At 41.4% G+C, this 21,862-nt stretch overlaps 1 protein-coding gene across 2 annotated transcripts in view; it reads left to right on the forward strand.

Moving 5' to 3' along the window:
• FRMD6 (FERM domain containing 6) overlaps positions 1-11,172 on the forward strand; it is a 250,182-nt gene extending 239,010 nt beyond the window's left edge. For both annotated transcript variants that reach the window (XM_073610059.1, XM_073610058.1), the window contains exons 13-14: positions 1,084-1,175; positions 4,971-11,172. In XM_073610059.1, coding sequence (XP_073466160.1) covers positions 1,084-1,175; positions 4,971-5,255 — 377 coding nt within the window. In that variant the 3' untranslated portion in view covers positions 5,256-11,172. The remainder of the gene's footprint in view (positions 1-1,083; positions 1,176-4,970) is intronic.
• Positions 11,173-21,862: the final 10,690 nt, after the last annotated feature.

Here is a 21,862-nt window from a genome sequence, read left to right on the forward strand (position 1 = left end):
TGTTCTATCGGGTTGCAGGCCAGTCAAGTTCCTCCACACCAAACTCGCTCATCCATATCTTTATGGACCTTGCTTTGGGCAAGGTGTCCCAATACTTTTTGTAATATAGTGTAATTCTTGATAAGTAGGGTCAATTTGGCAACATTGATTTCACAGAGAGATTACCAATTTCATTGTTACTGAAATTACAGTAGAAACTTAGCTTTGCTTATTGAGCTGCTTAGGTGAAATTTGCTTCTGTGTTTAGAGGGTGTGCTTTTGGAAGTTGAAAGGGGCTTTTGTAACCCTCAGGAGCCATAAAAAGCGCCTTTCATCCTTAAGATCCAACAAAAAACACCTTAATTTCACCTTCTGGGGGTACACTCCAATGTATTTCACTAAACTTGCAAACTTGCACAGAAAAGATCTCCAGATTTCTGACATTTTTGGAAAATGAAAACCCTCAATTTCTCTCATTCCTAGTGAAAAGATATGACTTGGAGCTTACACAGGGCTGACAATTCTTTCTAAGCCCTCATGTGACTCTCCTCCCCTTCTACCATGTCATAGCACAGGTGCTTGGTGATTGGCAACTTAATACCAGCACACATTGGAGAAGAGGATCAAGCCACATGTTCCCCATACACGGAAGTACAGCCTATTTCTCTTTGCCCTCAGTGGTAAAGGAAAAAGTAATAGAACAAAGGGAAGGTGAATATGTATTGCTGGTTCGTGGCCCGCCGCTAAAGTCAACCTATTGTTTATCTCTGCATAGCCAACAATAGGCGCCTCTGCCAGTTTTGACCGCCAACAGGCTTCTTTGTAGATCTCTTTGGAGCTCACTGAAGCACTTTTTTTTTCAAAGTCCCTCCTCACTAGAGGAGTAATTGTACAGATTATAACTCATTAACAGCAGATTGGACATTTTAGCACTGGGTTGTCTAAATGTGTTTGGTCATTTTTTCAATCAAAAGCTGGTTACATATGGTTGAAATTGAAAAAAAAAAAAAATCCCTTGTGCTGTATGGCCACCATATGGCATTATATTATAACATACTATTAGACCATATGCTGCCCCATAACTGCCTGCTTGTTTTATTTTAGGTTTAATTGTTAAAGAAGTTAATTCATCAACTTCCAGCTCTTCAGAAACAGTAGTTAAGCTACGTGGTCAGAGCACAGACTCCTTGCCGCAGGTAAACCTTGACAGCCAAGCAAACTGTAAACTTTAAGTGTTGCTAAACCCACAACAGTAAAATCAGTCTGTATATGCAGTAAAGCATGCTTGTTATACTCACTGTGGAACCTAAGGGGTTAATGCTCTGCATTGTGTAAAAAGGCTGTTGTCATGTCTTCTTTGATCCTCACCTTCTACTGTCCCCAATCCATCTGCTGATAAGACATAGCATTGGAGGCACTCTGCTCATTTTGGTGTGTATTACTAGAGGTTTTTTTTTTTTTTTTTTTGGGGGGGGGGTGCATGTGATCAGCACAGGGCCAATCGGCACTGTCCAGACAGAAAACGCCTCCTACAAGCTTTAACCAGTGCTCGGCCGGACACTGATAGAAGTCATAAGACTTCTATATACTGCTGATGAGAAAAAGTATTTAGCAATTTATATTTACTAAAATAATTGCATTTCCATGGTCTGTGTACTTCTGGGAGACCAGATATGAATGCACGGTCCTGGGTTTAGTAACACTTTAAAGCTAAACTCCAGGCAGATATAGACATACCTTAATGCAACTCTCTAGTCATTAATACATCATTAAAAGTATTTTTTTAATGCAAGCAGTATAAGTACGTGAATTAACTTGGTGTGAGACTGTTGTACCGCAGAGCTCATACCGGAAGAGGGAGAAACAATGCAAGGAGCCAAACAATTGTGCTAACAAGGGACCTGCTGGTAGGGTGGAAAGAGCAGACTGACATAGGTATGAGCTCATCAATATGCTGCTTTTTCTTTTCTGTCCAGTCACAGGCTGGGGGAGTTACAAGGTATAGCCATATTGTAAGCCCAACTGGGCTATGCTGTGTGGCAGAGTTGGGACTGGATGGGCAGAAATACACATCCTCTAGCACAGTGGTGGCCAGTATGCCATTTTATGTTTGTATGCAGCAAACAAATCCCCACCCCCTTTGCGCTGACTCTTTTGCCTACCAGCCAGCCAACCCGGCGGCTTCCCCGGCTTCTCCTCCTGGCCACTTTTCCTCCGGTCCTAAGACTCGCTTCCCGATTTGGCTGGGAAGAGAAGCATGAAGACAATAGTGAATGTTGATACGCTAATGTCACAAGTGGGTGGGCTCGGGGTGCAGTGCTTTATATTCCAAGCCCAACCATTTTGAAGCCAATTAAAGCCTCAGGCTCTAATCATGTGCTTCAAAAAAAAAAAAAAAACTCATAGAAATCCATGCATCCAGCACCCCGCATGGAGATTAGGGGGGCAGCACCCCTTATGGAGTGCTTCTAGCAGGTAATACAGTCCTATAAATTAATTGAATCTTTAGCGGTTTGCCTGAAGTTCATTTTTTAACCTGAGTTCTCTTAAAGTAGCTTATCCTAAGGTGCGCAAATCACCCACTCCAAAAGGTAAAAACACTTCTGGGTAAGTGCCAGGTTTACATTACAGGCTTGTAAGTCAATGCCTCACAATCCAGAAGTTAAATGTAATCAAATGGCCTTTGAGGAACTGGCCAAGCTACCTGCAGACATTCTGCTCCAGCTTGGTTACAGTAATCAAAAAGGGTCCATAGTTTGGTGTTCTGGCTCCTCAAAGACCATGTCAATGCTCTACACAGCCATCATCTGCTGCATTAATTTATGGACTTTCCATGTAAATTCCATTGCACATATTTACTAAGCAGTTTATTGCCTGTTCTCTGTACCGTAGTGAAGTCCATCCTAAGGAATGGGACATTTGGAAGTACACATCTGCTCTTAAGGTGGTACTAAGACTCAGTATTTGTGCACAACCACCTTGTATGAGAGAATATACTGGAACTATTCTTAGCTGCCAGAGGCAAGTGCTAGATGAAGGATGTGAATTTAAACTGAACCTGTTGCCCACTCTACATAAGAATGAAAATTCTGCCACTCCTAAGCTGCCTTCTGTTACCTCTCCTGTCTGTCCCAAACCACTTCCCCTTACCTTTCAGGCAAGGGACAGGATGCAATCCCGGACATGGGAGGTCACCACTTTTGGTTTTTCTTTGGTCTCAGTAAAAAAAAATTACACTTAAAGGTGCAAATGGCCTTTTTCTACAGAGAGTGGGGCATTTGTTATCTTGAACTAAAATTTGGGAAAAGCATTTATCCAGAAATGTGGTAAGGTTATAAGTGGCTGTTTCTGATAAAAAAATATTGCTTAGTGGCAGTTTCCCTTTTTAACCACTTGCCTACCAGGCACTTACAACCCCTTCCTGCCCAGGCCAATTTTCAGCTTTCAGCTCTGTCGCACTTTGAATGACAATTGTGACACTGTACCCAAACTAAAATGTTATCATTTTTTTTCACACAAATAGAGCTTTATTTTGGTGTTATTTAATCACTGCTGGGCTTTTATTTATATATTTTTTTTAAAAAAGACCAAAAATTTTGAAAAAAAAATGTTTTTTACTTTTTTTTTTCTCCGTCAGTAAATTTTGTAACTAATTTTTCGCCTTCGTTGATGTGCACTGATGAGGTGGCACTGATGAGGTGGCACTGATAATCTGAACTGGTGGGCATTGAGGTGGCACTGATGAGGTGGCACTGATGAGGTGGCACTGATAAGCTGAACTGGTGGGCATTGATGAGGTGGCACTTATGGGCACTGATGAGGTGGCACTGATGAGGAGGCTCTAATATGCCACACTTATGGGCACTGATAGGTGGCATTGATATTTAGCACTGTTGGGTGGCACTGATAGGCGGTACAGATGGGCACTGATGGGCATTGATGGGTGGCACTGATAGGTGACACTGATGGGCAGCACTGATAGGCGGCACTGATTGCCAACACTGACTGGCATCAATAATGGGCACTGATTGGTGGCACTTGTGGGCAGTGGTGGGTACTGATTACTGCCACTGGTGGGCACTGTATGCTGGCATTGGTGAGCACTGTTTTGTGACACTGTATTTATTTATTTATTGTAATCGGGGCACTGATGATCCGTGCCCTGATTACATCCCTAGATTTCCCCCTGTGAGGAGATGCTGCTGATCTGCTCTCCTCACACTCTGTGAGTGTGAGGCGAGGAGAGACGATTACCGGCATCTCCTTGTTTACATGTGACCGGCTGTGATTGGACACAGCCGATCACATGGTTAAAGAGGCATGGACGTGGCTCTTTACAGAGATCGAGTTCGCGCCGCGTCCTAGCAACATGGCGCGGCCACGATCAGCGTGTTGCGAGCCCCCACAAGAGCGGCCATTCTGGGACACCGTCATATGACGGCGGGGTGGGCAGCAAGCAGTTAAAAAGCTATAATTTCAAAATAGTAATACAGATGTTAACAACTGCATTTGATGATCGTATGTATTTTTTATCTTTGAAAACTCCAGATGATCCAAAAGAAAATGTTTTCATACTTTTATAAAGCATGGTCTAAGTTACTTCAACAAGGACAACGTTCTTTCCTGACCACTAAGGCTGGAATTACACTTTTCAGCCGCATTAAGCATTTGTGTTAACACAAGTTAATGTGCGTTGCATTATGGCAGCCCATTCATTTTATTAGGATGCTTAATGCACCAAAAAGGGTGCATGGAACATTTTCAACCGTTTTTTTAATATGAGTTGTGCTGCACTGCATATGCATTGAGAAGGTGTGCTGGGTCCATTTAGAATAAATAAAACTACGTTGCACCAACACTTATTGTTCACAATTGTTACTGCAGCATGGCAGTGTAAATTGGGCCCAAATGTACATTACTTTATCAGTATACTATTATAACTTTGTGTTTGTTGCGGTTGAAAACTAACAGTGTTTTAAAAAATTTTGCAGACGGCATGCCGAAAACCAAAGACCTCCACTGATCGCCACAGCTTGAGTCTGAATGATATCCGCTTGTACCAGAAAGACTTCTTACAAATTGCCAGCCTGTACCAAGAGACTGCCCAGAGCTATACTTTCGGTTGTGGTCACAACGCAGGTGACACAGGACTTTACTGCAATGGCTGTCTTGCTCAACAGTGCGTCAACATTCATGAGCCCCTTGTGGCCAAGAAAGTCAGCAAGTACTTTTCTTTGGACCTTACCCATGATGATGTCCCGGAGTTTGTGGTCTAAATTTCGAAGTTGACATACATGGATACATTTTACCGGCTTTAATGCCTGGTAATGCCAAAATGAGCAGACAAACTGCTTATAGCAGAAAGACTTCCTACAGATTGCCAATCTGTATCGGGTGATGGCCCAGGTCTTTACATTTGGATGCAGGACCTTATCTAAAGAGTTGACTTGGCCAACAGCATGACAACATCCACAAGGCAATTGTGGTCAAGAAAGGCAGTGAGTCCTTTTTGGTTGAACCATACCTAGGATGATACCCCAAAGTTTGTGGTGTACTCTCAGTAAGATGGATATGGATGCCTTTGTAAGTGGAAAACGTAGGAATTCTACAGATTGCTGGCCTGTATCGGGGAAATGGCCAAGATCCTTACAACTAATGGTAGTCATGATGCAAGTGATAGGGAATTTATCATGACAACTGTCTTGGCCTCACAGTATATCGGCATCCTTGAGGCCAGGACAGCCAGCATAGTCTTTTTCTCTTATTCATGGCTATGCCCTGCAGATTGTGATGTAATCTTAAACTATTCCTATATATATAGACATATTTCACAGGCCTGGATGCCTGTGTAAGCCAAAGTAAGTGGAATGAATTTGCCCTTTTCTTGAGCTCCTTGTGGCAAGGGAAAACAACAAGAACTCTTCAGACTGTACCCAATCCAGTGTCCCAGAGTTAACACCTTAAAGCTTAACTCCAGATGAACGATTCAATTAGATAAAATGCACACGGTATATGGGAGTTGTGTTACCTCTCAAAGATTTGTATTTAGTGTCTATCCAGTTCTATCATTTTACATTCTGTCTAGCAGGGCAGGAGACCTGATTTTTCTTTTCTGCAGTTAAGTAATGCAGATAAAAAAAATATAATTTATTGAAAACAGAGCTGCATTGATTTGTGTTATTTGATATCTTCCTGGAGTTCAGCCTTAAGCTCAAGTATGCAATATATGGAAGTATTTCACAGGCCTGGATGCCTGTGGAAACAGAAATATGAGGAAACCTTCCTCCAGATCACCAGCCTGTACCAGGAGGCCACCAAGATCTGCGGCCGCAGTCACTTTAATGAAACTGTCTTTCCCAGCCACCTATTAGTATCACCATGGCCAAACAAGATGGCTTTGATTCACAGGCCTGGATGCCTACACACTCCCAACACTATGTCTTCTTACGAATGGATTTAAAAATGCCATTAGACATCACATCACGTTCATAATGTAAAACTGTGTGCACCAAAACTGACAAGTTTCTGGCTATATATCTGTATTTGAACAAATAAGGTACTTTTTATGTATGGAAAACACATTAATGAGCATTAATTTTTCAAAAATGACAAATAATTGGGTGGGTGAGCATTATGGTTTGAAAATGGTCTGCAAAATAACTTTAAAAATGTTCTTCTACAAAGTGGCATATCTAGAGAATGTTTCCTTGTAAAGAATTGGAGGAAGTGGGGGGAAAAGACCTAAGGGGTGAAAACTGTCTGATCTAGAAAGGTGACAAAAATATATGTATACATAGGCAACAGTTTGGAGGGCTTTTATATGAAATGATGGCCCTAACTATCACACTATATGACCAACATTTTGTGCATACCTGACCATCACACTTAACTGTAAGGCTAAAAGTATGTGGTCATGTCTCCAAATTGAGTTTGGGTGTTTCCAGTGAAGGATACCATTAATGCTACAACACACAGACATTTTAGACAATTGTGCGCTTCCAACCTTGTTACAACAGTTTCTGTTCCAGCATGACTGTGCGCCTGCACACAAAGCCAGCTCCATAAAGACATGGTTTGGTGGCCTACATGATAGTCTTGACCCGAACACATTCCTACAGACATGCTTCAAAATCTTGTGGACAGCCTTCCAAGAAGAGTGGGGGATATTATAGCTGCAAAGGGATTGACGACTCCATAGTGATTCCCATGGTTTGGAATAGGATGTCTAACAAGCTCATATAGGTTTGCCAGTCAGGTGTTCACAAACTGTTGGCCATATAGTGTACATTCTATAAAATGGTGGGGGGGGGGGTTGCTTGTCTTGCCCATGACTACTTATCAGACATATTTCCCAGCCTTTACTGGAAAGCCATCAAATGCAAAGTGTTGGGCTGCTAGAGAAGCACATTCATTTTCTTAACTTCAGTTTTCCAAAATACCATTGACTTTAAAAGCCAGCTCCATATAAAACTACAAATATGTCAATGTAGCTTGGTTGGGGGTAAGCTGAATCATGTGGTGGTACGTTGTATGTCTCAGGAAATCTACTGCAAAGAAATCCCCACCAGAATTTCCACTTCTGCCCAACCACTGCTTATGTTACAAAGAGGATATGTTTATGTTACAAAGATAATCACAGATTCTTCACAATACAGAAATGGAGCTGTTGGTTATAAACTTGTAGGATAGGACAGACGCTCAAATTAATGGGGGACCTCTGCAATAAAGTGTGTGTGGGAGATATAAAAAAAAAAAATGCAATGTTTTTGGGTTGAGTTGACCGTAAAGTATATAACTAAAGGCCAAATGTTCTTTTTTAGTTCTGGATATAGTGGAAAGGGATTAAACACATGTCCAGTTATTTAGTGCAGTCTGTATCCCCATTAGGGAGAGGGAGATTCGCCCTCTCCATTTGTCCTGGTTACTGTTATCACTGAATGTGGAATCGATAGAAACCCCAAATTTTGGGTTGTCACTAGAACAGGGATAGAGGGGAAATCTTCCAATGGAGTCACTAGCTCTGTTGATAACCTGGGCTTCTCTCATTTTTGAGGGATTTCCTCTCACTTCCATTTGTGACTTTGGGACAGGAAGTGAAGGGAAGTCTTCTCAATCAGACACAGGTGACAAAAAAAAAACACTGTCAGGTGTTATAACTCTCCCTTACCCTCTCAGCTTGCAAATTGAATGTATGTTTGTATAACAGGTGAGCCGTGGTCAGTTAGTTATGAGTCTTTGTAACTGGTGTCTTGTTAGGTTTAAAATGGCAAAGTTCTTTAACACATAGAAAAGGGGCAGCATGCAATCCCGTTTTAAAGCGGCACTTTACCCATAACAGTTCCACATTATTAATTATGCTACCAAAATTAGTGTGAGCTGTAAATTGCCTCCGGCATGTCTCCTGTTTCTTCTTGTTGGAAGCTGTCATTTTGCTGAAGCCCAGTGCCCCTGAAAAGCCATAAATCTTTAGGCTGTCAGATGTGAGCATATGCAGAGCAGGGTGAGGCATTGTATTACTGGATTTTAAACAGTATAGACACTTATTTTTGTTTTCCATAGCTATACCTGCAAAAGCGGCCAGCCTGAAGAGGAGCTGGGGGGGGGGGGGGTGCTGCAGGTAACAGGGGCAATCATTCTTTTAGACAACACTAGGAGTTTTTTTTTTTCTCTCCCTTTCTACCAATTTAATTTTTTCACTATGCAAAATGACAATGTCATACCCCATACAAATTGTGCCAAGAATTGTTGCACATGTTTTTAGTCTGTTTTTTCTACCCTGGAAATGCATTGCAAGCAGTTCCACAAATTCATGAAATGCGTTTTCAGTGAGCATAAAGGTGAAGCAAATATTCTTAAAGAGCAACCCTATCTTTTTTTTTATGTTTTATGTTCCTCTTATAAAAAAACATTGAAACATATATGTCCAGGACAGACCCAGAATAATTGAAGGGAGCTTCTGTAACCCTCAACAGCCATTTAAAGCCCATTATACCCTTAAGAACTACCACAAATGTTGTCAACCTCATCGCCTCATTGACTTCAATGTACTTAGCCTAAACGGTGAAATTTTGCAGATCTCACTCAAATGTGGAAAAAACGAAAATAATGAAGCCAGTTAAGGGCTGTGTGTGGCACATGTTTTGGCCCAAGATAGTTGAAGGGAGCAAGCTCTGTAACCCTCAGGAGCCATTTAAAGCCCATTACACACCAGAAATGTTGTCTTCCTTATCGATTTCAATGCATTTTGCCTAAACAGTGACATTTTGCCAATATCCCTCAGATTTGAATGAAATTTCAGAGAAATGTTGTCGGAAACCTTTGTGTTCTTCATATGTTCCTTGGGAGGATATACTAGAGCAGTGCTTCCCAACCTCAGTGCTCAAGTACCCCCAGTAGGTCTTGTTTTCAGGATTTCCTTTACCTTGCCGAAGTGCTTCAAGTCAATGGCTTGATGTTTATTCATTCCCAAAACATGACCTGTTGGGGGTACTTAAAGAAACCCCATTCATGAAAGTTTTTGAACTAAGCACATATATCTGTAGTGTTTTCTCATCTCTCTCGGAAGCTCTAAGTGTCGTTTTTCTCTGGTGCTTTGTTCCTCTCTTATCAACATTAGTCACTTCTGACAAGTTTTTTCGACACACAAGATAACATGAGCTAAAAATTTGTGTCGGGGAGGGAGCTTAGAGGGGGATAAGCATGGAGCTTGTCTATTCAGAATACAGCTCTGCATGTTCCTTTGTTCCTCTGCCTATGTGGAGGGGGTATGTGTCCCTTTCCTCCAATCAGCTCATACACAGTATAAGCCCAGTATCCCCACCCACCGCTATGCACTGCCGAAAGATGAATAAAGATTTTTAACATGATCTGCACTTTTCAAAGGGTGTAGAAAGGGGAAGACCTGCTGTCATAGGTAAAACTTATGTAGTGGGATTTGTTTAATCTCTGTGTATCATCTGAGGATATTCACTTCACTGGGTATATGTGAGGGTTTACAACCACTTTAAGGACTGAGGTTGGGAATCGCGGTACTAGAAGGTGCTTAGTTTGAAGTGGAGTTGCTCTTTAAGTGATGAAAATACATATTTACACAGCTGTCATTCCAGACACTTAGGATGGAAAAGTTGACCTCTTACCCAATGTATATACAATATAAAGAAACTGTTTTATTCAGTTTGGTGGGCCAGATTTATGTAGTATATTTGTGTATATATCTATGGGTCTTATAGACCTGTATATTTTATTGACCTATTTTACTATTTTAAATGAGGCTAATGGAACAAGTAAAATGGCTGTGTTACAAGCCTCTGAAAGTAGGAAGCCATTCCCTAATTCAAAATTCACATATTTAGGGGGATATATAAAAAAAATTGCAGAGCTATTCATCATGTGAAACTGCATGTACATTTGTTCTATGCAAATCCGGCAAAATCAAATGTTACTACTAAGCTATTTTTCTCTTTTAGATTAGATGTTGTTCTTCATACAGAATACACTGAATCAGGCAAATTCTGCATTATGGCCACTAGACAGAGCTGACAATCATAGCAAATAAGTATCTTTAGCGCCATCTAGTGACCATAATGTGGTATTTTTCTGATTTACTGTATTCTTGTGAATAAAGAACATCCAACCTGGAGAGGAAATGGCTTTGTAACATTCAGTTTTGCCAGCATATGCGTAGAACAAAGTTTTGCAAGATGAATAGCTCTGCTATTATTATTTTTTATAAATAAACCCCTGTAGTGTAGACCAGCAAAGCTTAATCTGCCACTGTGTGGCTATGTGGACATCCCTCAAAATAGAGTCAGAAAAAAAAGATTTGACCAGCTTGGTGTGGAGGAACTGACCTCAACTATCCTAAACACCTTTGGGATGAATTGGATTGTGAGCCAAATCTTCTCATCTAACATCAGACCTCACAAATGTTCTTTGGGCTGCATGGGCACTTTCATAGACACACTTGAAAATCTTCTGGACAGCCGTCCCAGAAGAATGGACGCTGCTATACCCACAAGGGGGGGGGGGGGGGTTCAACTCCATGTTAATGCCAATGGTTTTGGAACAGGATGCCTATTAAAGTGGAACTTCAGTAATTTTTCCTCTTTCCATCAATTAAATCCTTGCCCTTGTTGTTTTAACTTTGGATAGTAAAATATTTTTTTTCTGCCAGTAAATACCTTATACAACCCACTTCCTGTTTCTTGTCTGGTCATTTAGCCTAGGCTTATGATATCATGCACAGCTCTTTCTCTCACTCTTGTGAATTTGCCAGGAAGGGAGGAGGGATGAATCATAAGAGGGCTAATGAGAGCTGCAGAGCTGGAGGTGTGCCTCTGTGTGTCTGTGTAAATCCAGGAAGTGAACAGACAGCAGCTTCAGCTGTCCACAGTTAAAGTGGCTGCAGCCAGACTTAGTGGAGGGAGATTTCTGTAGCATGTTTGGCAAGTACAGAAGCAGAGTATATATAAAATAATATGCAAAGTGGTTGGAGGGAAGCATCAGAATGGCAAAGATGTTTTATTACAAATTATGTGAACAGACTGCAGTTCCTCTTTAAGCTTATATAGGTATGATGATCAGGTGTCCACAAACGTATTGCCCATATAGTGTATTAAGCAACCCTTCACAGAAATTAGAATGTGAGACCAGGAACAGCAGTTTTTTTTTTTATTGGAGGCCTAATCACACATGTGTGATGCACTTGCAGTAGGGGGAGGAGTTATGCTGACAATCCAGTAGTCTGTCTTCAAAATTTTGCGTTTTAAATTTTATTAAAGGCTTATATAAGGTAATTTTCATTATAAGATGTCTGGGGGAGGGAGGGCAAACACCTAAAACAGCCAGCCTTGGTTGCTAGGATGCTGGTTGCTTGCCCGCACAGTGTCATTGCTTGCTAGAATGCTGGCAGTTGGTTCTCACAGCTTCATTGGTTGCTATGACGCTGGCATCTGGTGCTCACAGCTTCATTGGTTGCTAGGATGCTGGCAGCTGGTGCTCACAGCTTCATTGGTTGCTATGACACTGGCATCTGGTGCTCACAGCTTCATTGGTTGCTAGGATGCTGGCAGCTGGTGCTCACAGCTTTATTGGTTGCTAGGATGCTGGCAGCTGGTGCTCACAGCTTTATTGGTTGCTAGGATGTAGGCGCTTGGCAGCTGTCTGCACCATAACATCTAAAGACTCAGTTCATACTGGGGGCTAAACATACATAGGGCATGCAAATTAACTTGGAGTGTCCAGTATGGAGACTTCGGCCTCAGTGCCACCCACCACCCTGGTAGTTCCCCTATTGGCCGCATAGGGGGTCCGGCCCTGTGTGCGGGTGAAAATGACATATAGGGGAAAAAAGATCTGCAGAAAAACAAATGCTTGTCTGTGCAACTTAATTTCAAGATGGTGTGGCTCCTGTGCGTACAGCAAGTGCCTCTGGTATGAATAGTCTGGAGTGCAAAAGCTTGACGGGTAATGTTTAGTTAACCCATACCAGAGCAAAACCACTCCTGCCCATGTGCCCAGTGTGTCACGTTCCTCTGCACTTGCTATGAGACTTGGTTATGTCAGTTTGGAATCATAGGCTACCCATGCAATTTGGATTTGGAATCATAGGCTACCCATGCAATTTGGATTTGGAATCATAGGCTACCCATGCTATTTGGATTTGGAATCATAAGCTACCCATGCAATTTGGTGTAATCGTCAGACTTTTCTTATGTGTGCTAACATGAAAAAAATCTTAAAGTATTTTACAGTGCTGTTGGTTGCATCACATTGATTTTTTGGAAATAGACCCCTTAAGCCTCGTACAAACTATGAGAATATCGGATGAATGATCGTCTGTTTTTTTTTTTTTTTTGCATGCTTATCTCAAATGGAAAATACTTACTAAAGTTAGGAAAATTCTTGTGCGACAGAATACAGCTTCGGATGTAATGTAATATTTTGTATCGTAATGTATTCTTTTGTTTCTGAATGTTTGCAGTCTTGGTCACTGCAATTTTTTTTTTTTTTTGGACAAATACTGTACTGATTAAACGAAAATCATTTGTTCTGGTATTGTAGCAGAAATGTTTTTGTGCATGTCCCTTTTGGATAATTTCACATGAACTGTCCTGATCGGCTTTTGAAAGCTGTGTACTAACGTTCAGATGACCGTACGATCGCTTTGAATTCGGTATTTTTGGTCCAATTTTTTGATAGTATGTACGAGGCTTAGCCCCGGTTCACACAGGACGACCAGTACACGACTGCCACGGCGACTTGCAAAACGACTTCTGTATAGAAGTCTATGCAAGTCGCCCCAAGTCGCCCCCAAAGTAGTACAGGAACCTTTTTCTAAGTTGGAGCGACTTGCGTCGCTCCTATTAGAACGGTTCCATTGTACAGAACGGGAGGCGACTTGTCAGGCGGCTAGGTCGCCTGACAAGTCGCCCCTGGAGTTCACATGGCCGGTTTTGCAAATAAAATAATTAAAATAAATAAACAAATTTATTAAAATCTTACCCTACAGACCGCTGCTACTCCTGTAACCCTTCCCTCAACTTGAAGTTCATAGAGGAGCAATTTTAAACATTGCTCTTCCAAAATCAAAAACTATGCAAAGTATCCATCTGTAAATATTAAAAATAGTTTCCTCTAGGTAACCCAGCTTTCCAATATGCGTTTATTTTTTTCTTGCTGGAGCTGCCCCGTAATAGTTCTGGGACATAGTAAAAGAAGCCCGGGGGACACCCGGAGAGGTGGGTGACATTCCGCAGAGCTGGGGTCAGACAGGTGCACTCATTCCACATACACCCTGAAGCCGATCGAGCTTCACAGCTGTTGCCGGTCCCTGTAACTTATTATATATGTGACAGACGTATTTACTGCAACACAATGGGGACCTCTGCCAAGCCTTTGTGATTTTGTCACAGAGCTGTCATTTCTCCCATGACTTCAGGAAAATAACCAAACCGAACGCGTAAAATCTAGTGCGCCGTATCTCTTTGTTCCCTTGTCTTTGTTAGCCTATAGATAACAAAGTCCACATGACTGTTTCAATAATTCATCACTTAGAGCTCACATATACTGTCAATAAATCCCTCAACCTTGCATTATTTACAGAGCTACATTGTTAAAAGCCAATTTACACAAAAGACTTATTTTTATGAACTTTCATAGGTAACAATGTAACAGTTTTTTAGGAATTTAGAATGTTGTGCTTCTAAAATGAAGGTGGTGCAAAAGGGGAACTGTATTGGGTCTATTTCTAAAACATTTGTTGCATGAATTTCACAAGCAGTCGCCCAGCCATTATGAAGTCTCACTGTGTATTTTGCTTAATGGGTTGATTTCTTATGCTCATCGTCTCTGGCTAGTAGCCATAATGTTTTTTTGTTTTTTTTTTTCACCTCAGTCAGGAAAATATCACATTATGGCCACTAGATGGAGCTGAAGATCAACATATTAAAGTGGAACTCCTGCTCCCATTTTGGTCACATGATCGCCTGTATCAGTGAGCAGTGGCTGCAGGGGAGAGGAGGAGTGCTCAATAACGGCTGCTAAAGTCTGGAATGGTGCTGCCACCTGTAGGCTCCCATGTCCCAGAATTTGTCCACCTCCCCCTCATTTTCTCTGCAGCTACCAGGAGGGGCTGCAGCTGCAGATCACATGACTGGTCCAGAGTAAGCTGTAAATAGGTAATAGGGGTGAGCTCAGGCGTGTTCGCAAGTCCACGAGCTTGCGCCCGCCAGGAAGCTGACACTCCGCAGCGCTAATCACAGACAGTGAGACATTTCCTGATCCACGGCTGCACAGATCAGGAAATGTCTCACTACCTGTGATTAGCGCTGCGGAGTGTCAGCTTCCTGGCGGGCGCAAGCACGTGGACTTGCCAACACGCCTGAGCTCATCCTTAGTAAGTTTACAATTTTGAAAAAAAAAATAGGAAAAGGTGTGGCGCTATCTCATGTGATAATTATAAAACAATTTGATTGTTCAACATATGTGATACATTCATATAAACCAACCAATAATAACGTTCAGTAGAAATCAATGAAAAAAAAATCTATATGTAATAGTCCAAAACAAAATTCCTCAATAAATCTTCACAGAAAAGTCCATTCACCATGATCCAAAGGAAAGTGCAGAAACAAATAAATCCTTCAGATAGTGCTCCACCACAAACCGTGCGTGAGGAATACAAACTCACCAGAACTTTAAAATGAATTATGCCTTGTAGCAATATTGGATTCTTTCAACTAGCAGCATATATGGAAACGATAACTTTAAGCCACAAAGTGTCTCCTTTTGCAATGGTCAAACATAAAGGGTCGGGAGAAACATGTAGTGGTGCCCCCGTAGGGGCTGCTGAAAGTTGTGGTCCACCTGTCACCCTGTCCAGCCCGGCATTCACTTCCCTATCACCTTGGAGACAATGAACAGTTTATGTGTTTTGTTTTTGTTATTTTATTGAGGGATTTGAACTTGGATAGGGATAGGAATATATGGGATGCCCAGTAGAATTATAGAACAGTCAATTTGGGACAGAACTATGTACACTCCTTGTACACGACATTCCCTCAAACTCCTCCTGCACAACACTTGCTTGCAGACTATCACTCCCTCTCTCCTGCACAACACTTGACTCCAGGCATAGCTATCACATGGTTAGGCCCAATACTGACTCAGTCAGGCCCTAGAAGTTGCCATTTATAGGCAGGGACTGTGGGTCCTTTTTTTAGTGTAGAAAAAGTATAATAGAAAGTCCTTTTTAGTGCTAGCTGTCCTATGGTGGACTACTGCTCCCAGCAATCCCTCTTCAGGCCCTGCCAGCCCTCCAGGCTGCAGCTGCCCAACTCCATTGCCTGCGACATTGCATATATAGCTCCCAACTGTTACTGATTTGGAGGGACTGTCCCTGATTTGGAGCAATGTCTCTCTGTCCCTCATTCTTCCTCATTTGTCCCTCATTTTGGTCTGATCTATATAGATGTATATAAAATGTCATTTTTATCTATCAAAAAGTGTTTTCCAGCACTAAACCTTTCACCTGATTTCTAAATTGCTGCATTTGTAAATTCCAAAAGCAAATATAAAGGAATAGTAGTGGTAAAAAAAGCACTTGTGGGTTTAAATAATCTTTTTTTTTTTTTTGTACAATTCTCCTTTAAGGGGGCGTGGCCAGGGGTGTGTCCTATGCCTGTATACTTTTGCTGATAGGTGTCCCTCATTCCCATCTCAAAAAGTTGGGAGGTATGTCCATACCCAGCTCTGACTGTTGCTTTTCAGTCCTCTCTGGCATGCCTATCCAGTACTCCCAATAGCACATGTCACTCACCAGCCCTCCCGGCTGCACACGCACATCGGTGGTTCCCTTCTGAAGACAGCACTAGCTCCTGCTGTCCTCTCTGACTCCTCTCTGTGCCTCCTGTCCAGATCCTTCCTGTGGTCTTGAAGAGATCCTTCCTGCACCCGAGTCCCAGGCCCAAGGTCACCCCCCCCCCCCCAGAATGGGGAGCACCCTCAAAGGCCCTGACAGCCTAGTGCTCCATCCTCAGTTCTTCCATCTGACAACTCCTCCCCAGCTGGGCTGACCCTAGGTATACCAAGGAGGCCTGCCCCTTGCCAATCCTAGTTGGGGATTGGCCAGGGCTCCCTGAGACATCTCAGACAGCTCTACCTCTAATCCCCTCCTCTCTTCTAGAATCCTCTAGAAGCCAGAGGGAGGTAACTGAAAGATAATGCTATCTGAGAGTCGCCAGCCTATTTGGAGCCACTCCCAGCCCACACAGATCAAAATAAACAGGCCTAGGCCTGTCTAAATTTACCTGCTCTCACAAAAAATCCTAACTCTAGCACCTACCTACGTAGAGGGTGCTACAAACATATTGAGAATCATAGCACAATATATTTATTGCAGATAGGTAAAAACAGGTAAGTAAAACAATGCACAGTTACATTGGGAACTGCTGTAAGTCAGCACCAACATGTACAGTTTTGGGTAAATGTGCTCGCCATCTCACCAAGACGCGGCATGCATTCCAAAGCACAGGAGATGGGAGCCAAGAAACCGGATGTGACGTCAGTAAAGGGTGGACACGCAGCCTCTATGTATTTCGTGTTCAACATGTCATCAGGCTGCAGTTCGCCCTTTACTGACGTCACATCCGGTTTCTTGGCTCCCATCTCCCGTGCTTTGGGACGCACGCCACGTCTTGCGAGACGGCGAGCGCGTTGGTGCTGACTTACAGCACTCCTCAATGTAAGTGTGCATTGTTTTACTTACCTGTTTTTACCTATCTGCATTCATAACATTCATATCTGTGTAACTTCAAGTCGCAGCGACTTCGAAGTAGTTCCTGCACTACTTTGGTCTGACTTTGATGCGACTTGAGGTCCATAGACCTCAAGATTACATAGGCATTGCTTCAAGATGTATGAAAGTTGTGGCAAAATTGCACCGAAAATCGTGCGACTTTCAGGTCACACAAGTGTTAAAGGGCCCTTACACAGATTAGTCAGTATAGGTAGGGTGGGGGGGGGGACATTTTTGAACATGTGTTAGGCAGGAACTCGACTTCATGCATATTATGGTCAGAATTCACGATGGTTCGGCGAATGCTTGTGACATTGTGTCAATGTTATAAACAGACCCCTGTGTGTCCATGTTGACTTTGTAGTACTTCATATTCCCATCGCACATGTTCCTGGTATAAGCTCTCAAGGTTTGGGTGCTGCAGCAACAACCAGCTAGATACTGGTTCAAGTCACCGTAGATATTTGCCAGCACACCAAGGATCTGCACAAAGTGGCATCCAAACGGGTAGTTTATTGCATGATCACAACACAATAAAGGTGCAATGTTTCGGAGTCACGCAGGACCCCTTCGTCGGGTATGTGATGATCACATGCCTGACGAAGAGGTCCTGCGTGACTCCGTAACGTTGCACCTTTCTTGTGTTGTGATCATGCAATAAACTACCCGTTTGGACGCCATTTTGTGCCGATCCTTGGTGTGCTGGCAAATATCTACGTCATGTTAACTTTGTGTCTATTATTTCATTGGAAGAACACTAACCATGGTTAAAGCTTTGGCTTATTTTAGCCTAAAATGGCAGCTAACCAAAAGAGCACAAGTTCACAAACGTTATATTTCCTGTGCTGGTATGGGTACTCCTTCATACATCGTAAATTATTTCAAAAGTGGTGCAATATTACATTTTCTTTTTGTTTTGTTTTAGGTTTCTTGTTCCTGTAACACAGCCTTCAATTTTGCATTGTTTAAGAATGTGAAAACGATATTTCTTTGTACAGTGCCAATAATTACCAAAATTCTGCCTCTTGTACAGGACCAGCCCATCCATTTTGCAACCTTAATACCTAAGATTTGCTTATGTCCTTTCTGCTGGGGGAGGCATTAAAGTTCTCCTAACTAGCTGGCTCTGTCTGAAAATCAGCTTTCCAGGGTAATGAGGTGCTTGAACTGTGTACAAGTTTATTTTATCCAAAATAACTCGCCAAATCAACAATATCGAATTCTGGTATGGCCATAGGTTTGCCCAAACATGGTGGACTATTCAACCCCAAACTAATTTTTAAGCAAATGGAATCTGTACTGACACTTTAATTATTATTATTATTTTTTTTATATCAAAATGCATTTTTTTTTAATATCTCCTTTAAAAAAAAAAAAAAAAAAAAAGACTTTAGAACTGTGCTCCTCCTGATCTACATACATGTTGCGCTTTTGCCCCATAAAACATAGAAGTTCACATATACTCGTGCGGGCCACACATGGGTCAAATTCCAAACTCATTTTCTTTCAAATATCAGAAAGGTAACGCGTTTTGTGATCCGATGGTGCCACCATTAATTTCGAAACTCGACCAACCAAGCCTTCAATTTTACCTTGTGTTGCTAAAAAATATAATTTTTGTGGCCGGAATCTTCTTTTCTTTCCAGGTCACAGCTCATGTGCATTTCTTTTTCAATGATATTTCTCGCACGATTCTCCCATCATTGATGAGAAATTAGTTTGTTTTTAAAAAAAATTTCCAACACGCCCGATCACTCAAATTCGATGGCCACACAAAAATCAGCCGTTGCTGCAACGCACTAATGGTGCCAAATTCGAAATAAAACTTTTAGTTACAATTTTCAAAGAAAGTTCTTTTGGGATTCGACTCATGTATGGTGCCATACGTAAAGACGTTTGAGCAACCTTTTTGGTTTTAGAGGTTCAGCTAATAGCTGCTGAAAAATATGACTAAATATAAAATATTTAATTTTTACAACTTAAAGATAAATAAAAAAAAAATGCCAATTTTTAAAATATTTTCTAAAGAAAAAAATAAAATAAAAATTCACCAGAATTCCTTTAAGGAATGTATAGTTTTTGGGTTTTTTTTTGCCAATATCTGCTTGCTCTGGTTGACGAACAAGTACCTGTTTTTGTTTTTGATTTTCTTATAAAGTGCATTCACTTTGTAACAGGAAATTGATGCTTTTTATGTAAAGTGTACAGCCAATTTTTTAAAGCTAAAAATTCCAATACAATTCCTTTCCTTAATAAATAAAATAAAAATATTTTTATTGACTGCATAGTATTTTATAACAATTGACCATATTTTGATACTTTCTTGCATTCTTTTTTGTTAAAAGAAATATTTTTATAATCTGGTTCTTATTAATAAAACTGACTTCTCAAAATGTGTACGGTATAATCAGTGTTACTGCAGTATGGGGAAAGTGAATTGAGAGAAAAAGGTGTGTGTGCATGTATGTAAATAGATCATTGTTTAACTCCATATCCGCTGCTTTGTACAAGCTGTTAAACTTGTATTCTTGAATGTAATTTTTTATTATTATTATTTTTTTTTTTTTTTGTAAAAGCGTGACTTGATTTTGCATAATAAATGACATTTTTAAAGGGAACAGACTTGTCTGGTTTGCGTAATACAGACTTTGTTTAATTTTTTATTTTTTTTCTGGCTAATGTGAAGTAAGCTGGTTTCATGTTGCAACCTAATGGAGTCTACATTTGCAAAGCAATGTCACTTACAAAAACAGTCAGTTTCGAAGTGAAAAAAAAAATGTTCAAAAAATGTTGCTGCATTATACACAATGCAAAATAAAAGCTATTTGCCTTTTCAGTAATGAAGGTCATCCCAGCACTGGAGAATCACATATTTTTTCACGCTTTATCCCAATTCATTTCTTAGTTAAAGCTGTAATAAACCCAAAACCAAAAATGTAATATATTGCAACTTACCAATCATTAGATGTGGTGGCTGCATTCGTTTTTAATTTTTTTTTAGTCCCCCCTCTGTTTTCACCTGGTGATCTGGCCAGTAACACACCTCCTGTATAATGCAGCGTACACACGGTCGGACTTTTCGACCGGACTTGTCCGTCGGACCAAATCCGGCGGACAATCCGATCGTGTGTGGGCTTCAGCGGACTTTTCCAGTCGCAAATCTGGCGGACTTTAGATTTGGAACATGCTTCAAATCTTTACGTCGTAACTCCGCCGGACCCAGAAATCCGCTCGTCTGTATGCTAGTCCGACAGACAAAAAACGACGCTAGGGCAGCTATTGGCTACTGGCTATCAACTTCCTTATTTTAGTCCGGTGTACGTCATCACATATGAATCTGTCAGACTTTGGTGTGATCGTGTGTAGGCAAGTCCGTTGGTTAAAAAGTCCGTCAGAAGTCCGTCAAAAGTCCGTCGAAAGTTCGCTGGAAAGTCTGTCGGACCAGTACGGTCAAAGTCTGACCGTGTGTATGTGGCATTAGTGTCCCCACTCTGGATGAAGGAGCACAGGGGGCACATTTGGACAGTAGTATCGTCAGTCTGGAGGGAGGGAAGTGTTAGTAGTACTAGCAGATTAACCACTTGCCTTCTCGAAGATTTACCTCCCTTCATGACCAGGCCATTTTTTGCCATACGGCACTTCATTACTTTAACTGACAATTGCACGATCGTACGATGCTGTACCCAAAAAAAATGTATGTCCTTTTTTTTTCCCACAAATAGAGCTTTCTTTTGGTGGTATTTGATTACAACTGTGGTTTTTATTTTTTTGTGCAATTAAAAAAAAAAAAAAAAAAAACAATTTTGAAAAAACAAAAAAAAACATTTTATTTTCTGCTATAAAACACCTCCAATGAAAAAATCTAATTTCTTCATCCATTTAGGCTAACAAGTATTCTGCTACATATTATTTTTGGTTAAAAAAAAAATCCCAATAAGCGTATATTGATTGGTTTGCTTTTTTTTTTGTTTTTTACTGGTGGCGATCAGTGATTTATAGCGAGACTGCAATATCACAGCGGATATTCTGACACTTGTTAGCGGACCAGTGTTTTCTCACTGTGGGGGAGGTGCTTTTACTAGGGGAAGGCATTGATCCATGTTCCCGCTTAGCAGAGACACAGGATCAATGCCTTTCCTACTCACAGAACAACAATCTACCTTGTTTACATAGGCAGATCACCGTTCTGGCTCTCTGCCTAATGATTGGCAGGTACCGGGGGGACATTGTGTCCATGGTACCCGCAGATCAGCTCCTGCTGTGTCTAAACACAGGGGGAGCGGGTCACTTGTGGTGCGCATGCGTGCCCCAGAACCGGAAGTGTCAAGTCATGTACTAGGTACGTGATCCGGCGCAGAGTGGCCACCCTGCCGCAGTATATGTGCAGTGGGCGGTCGTAAAATGTTTAAGGTACACTAACAAATTAAATCCAAATTCCAGCTAAAAGTTTTTAAGCAGTTTTGTTTCTTTTGGCATAAAGGTTTTACATAAATTAAAAGAGCTGACCATTGTAAGCACCCCTGTCAGTGGTAAATGGTTTCTCTCAACCCTGTACCTGCTACATCTGCAGGCGAGCTTGTTCTTTTG

Source organism: Aquarana catesbeiana, linkage group LG13, assembly GCF_042186555.1.
Source record: "Aquarana catesbeiana isolate 2022-GZ linkage group LG13, ASM4218655v1, whole genome shotgun sequence".
NCBI lineage: Eukaryota > Metazoa > Chordata > Amphibia > Anura > Ranidae > Aquarana > Aquarana catesbeiana.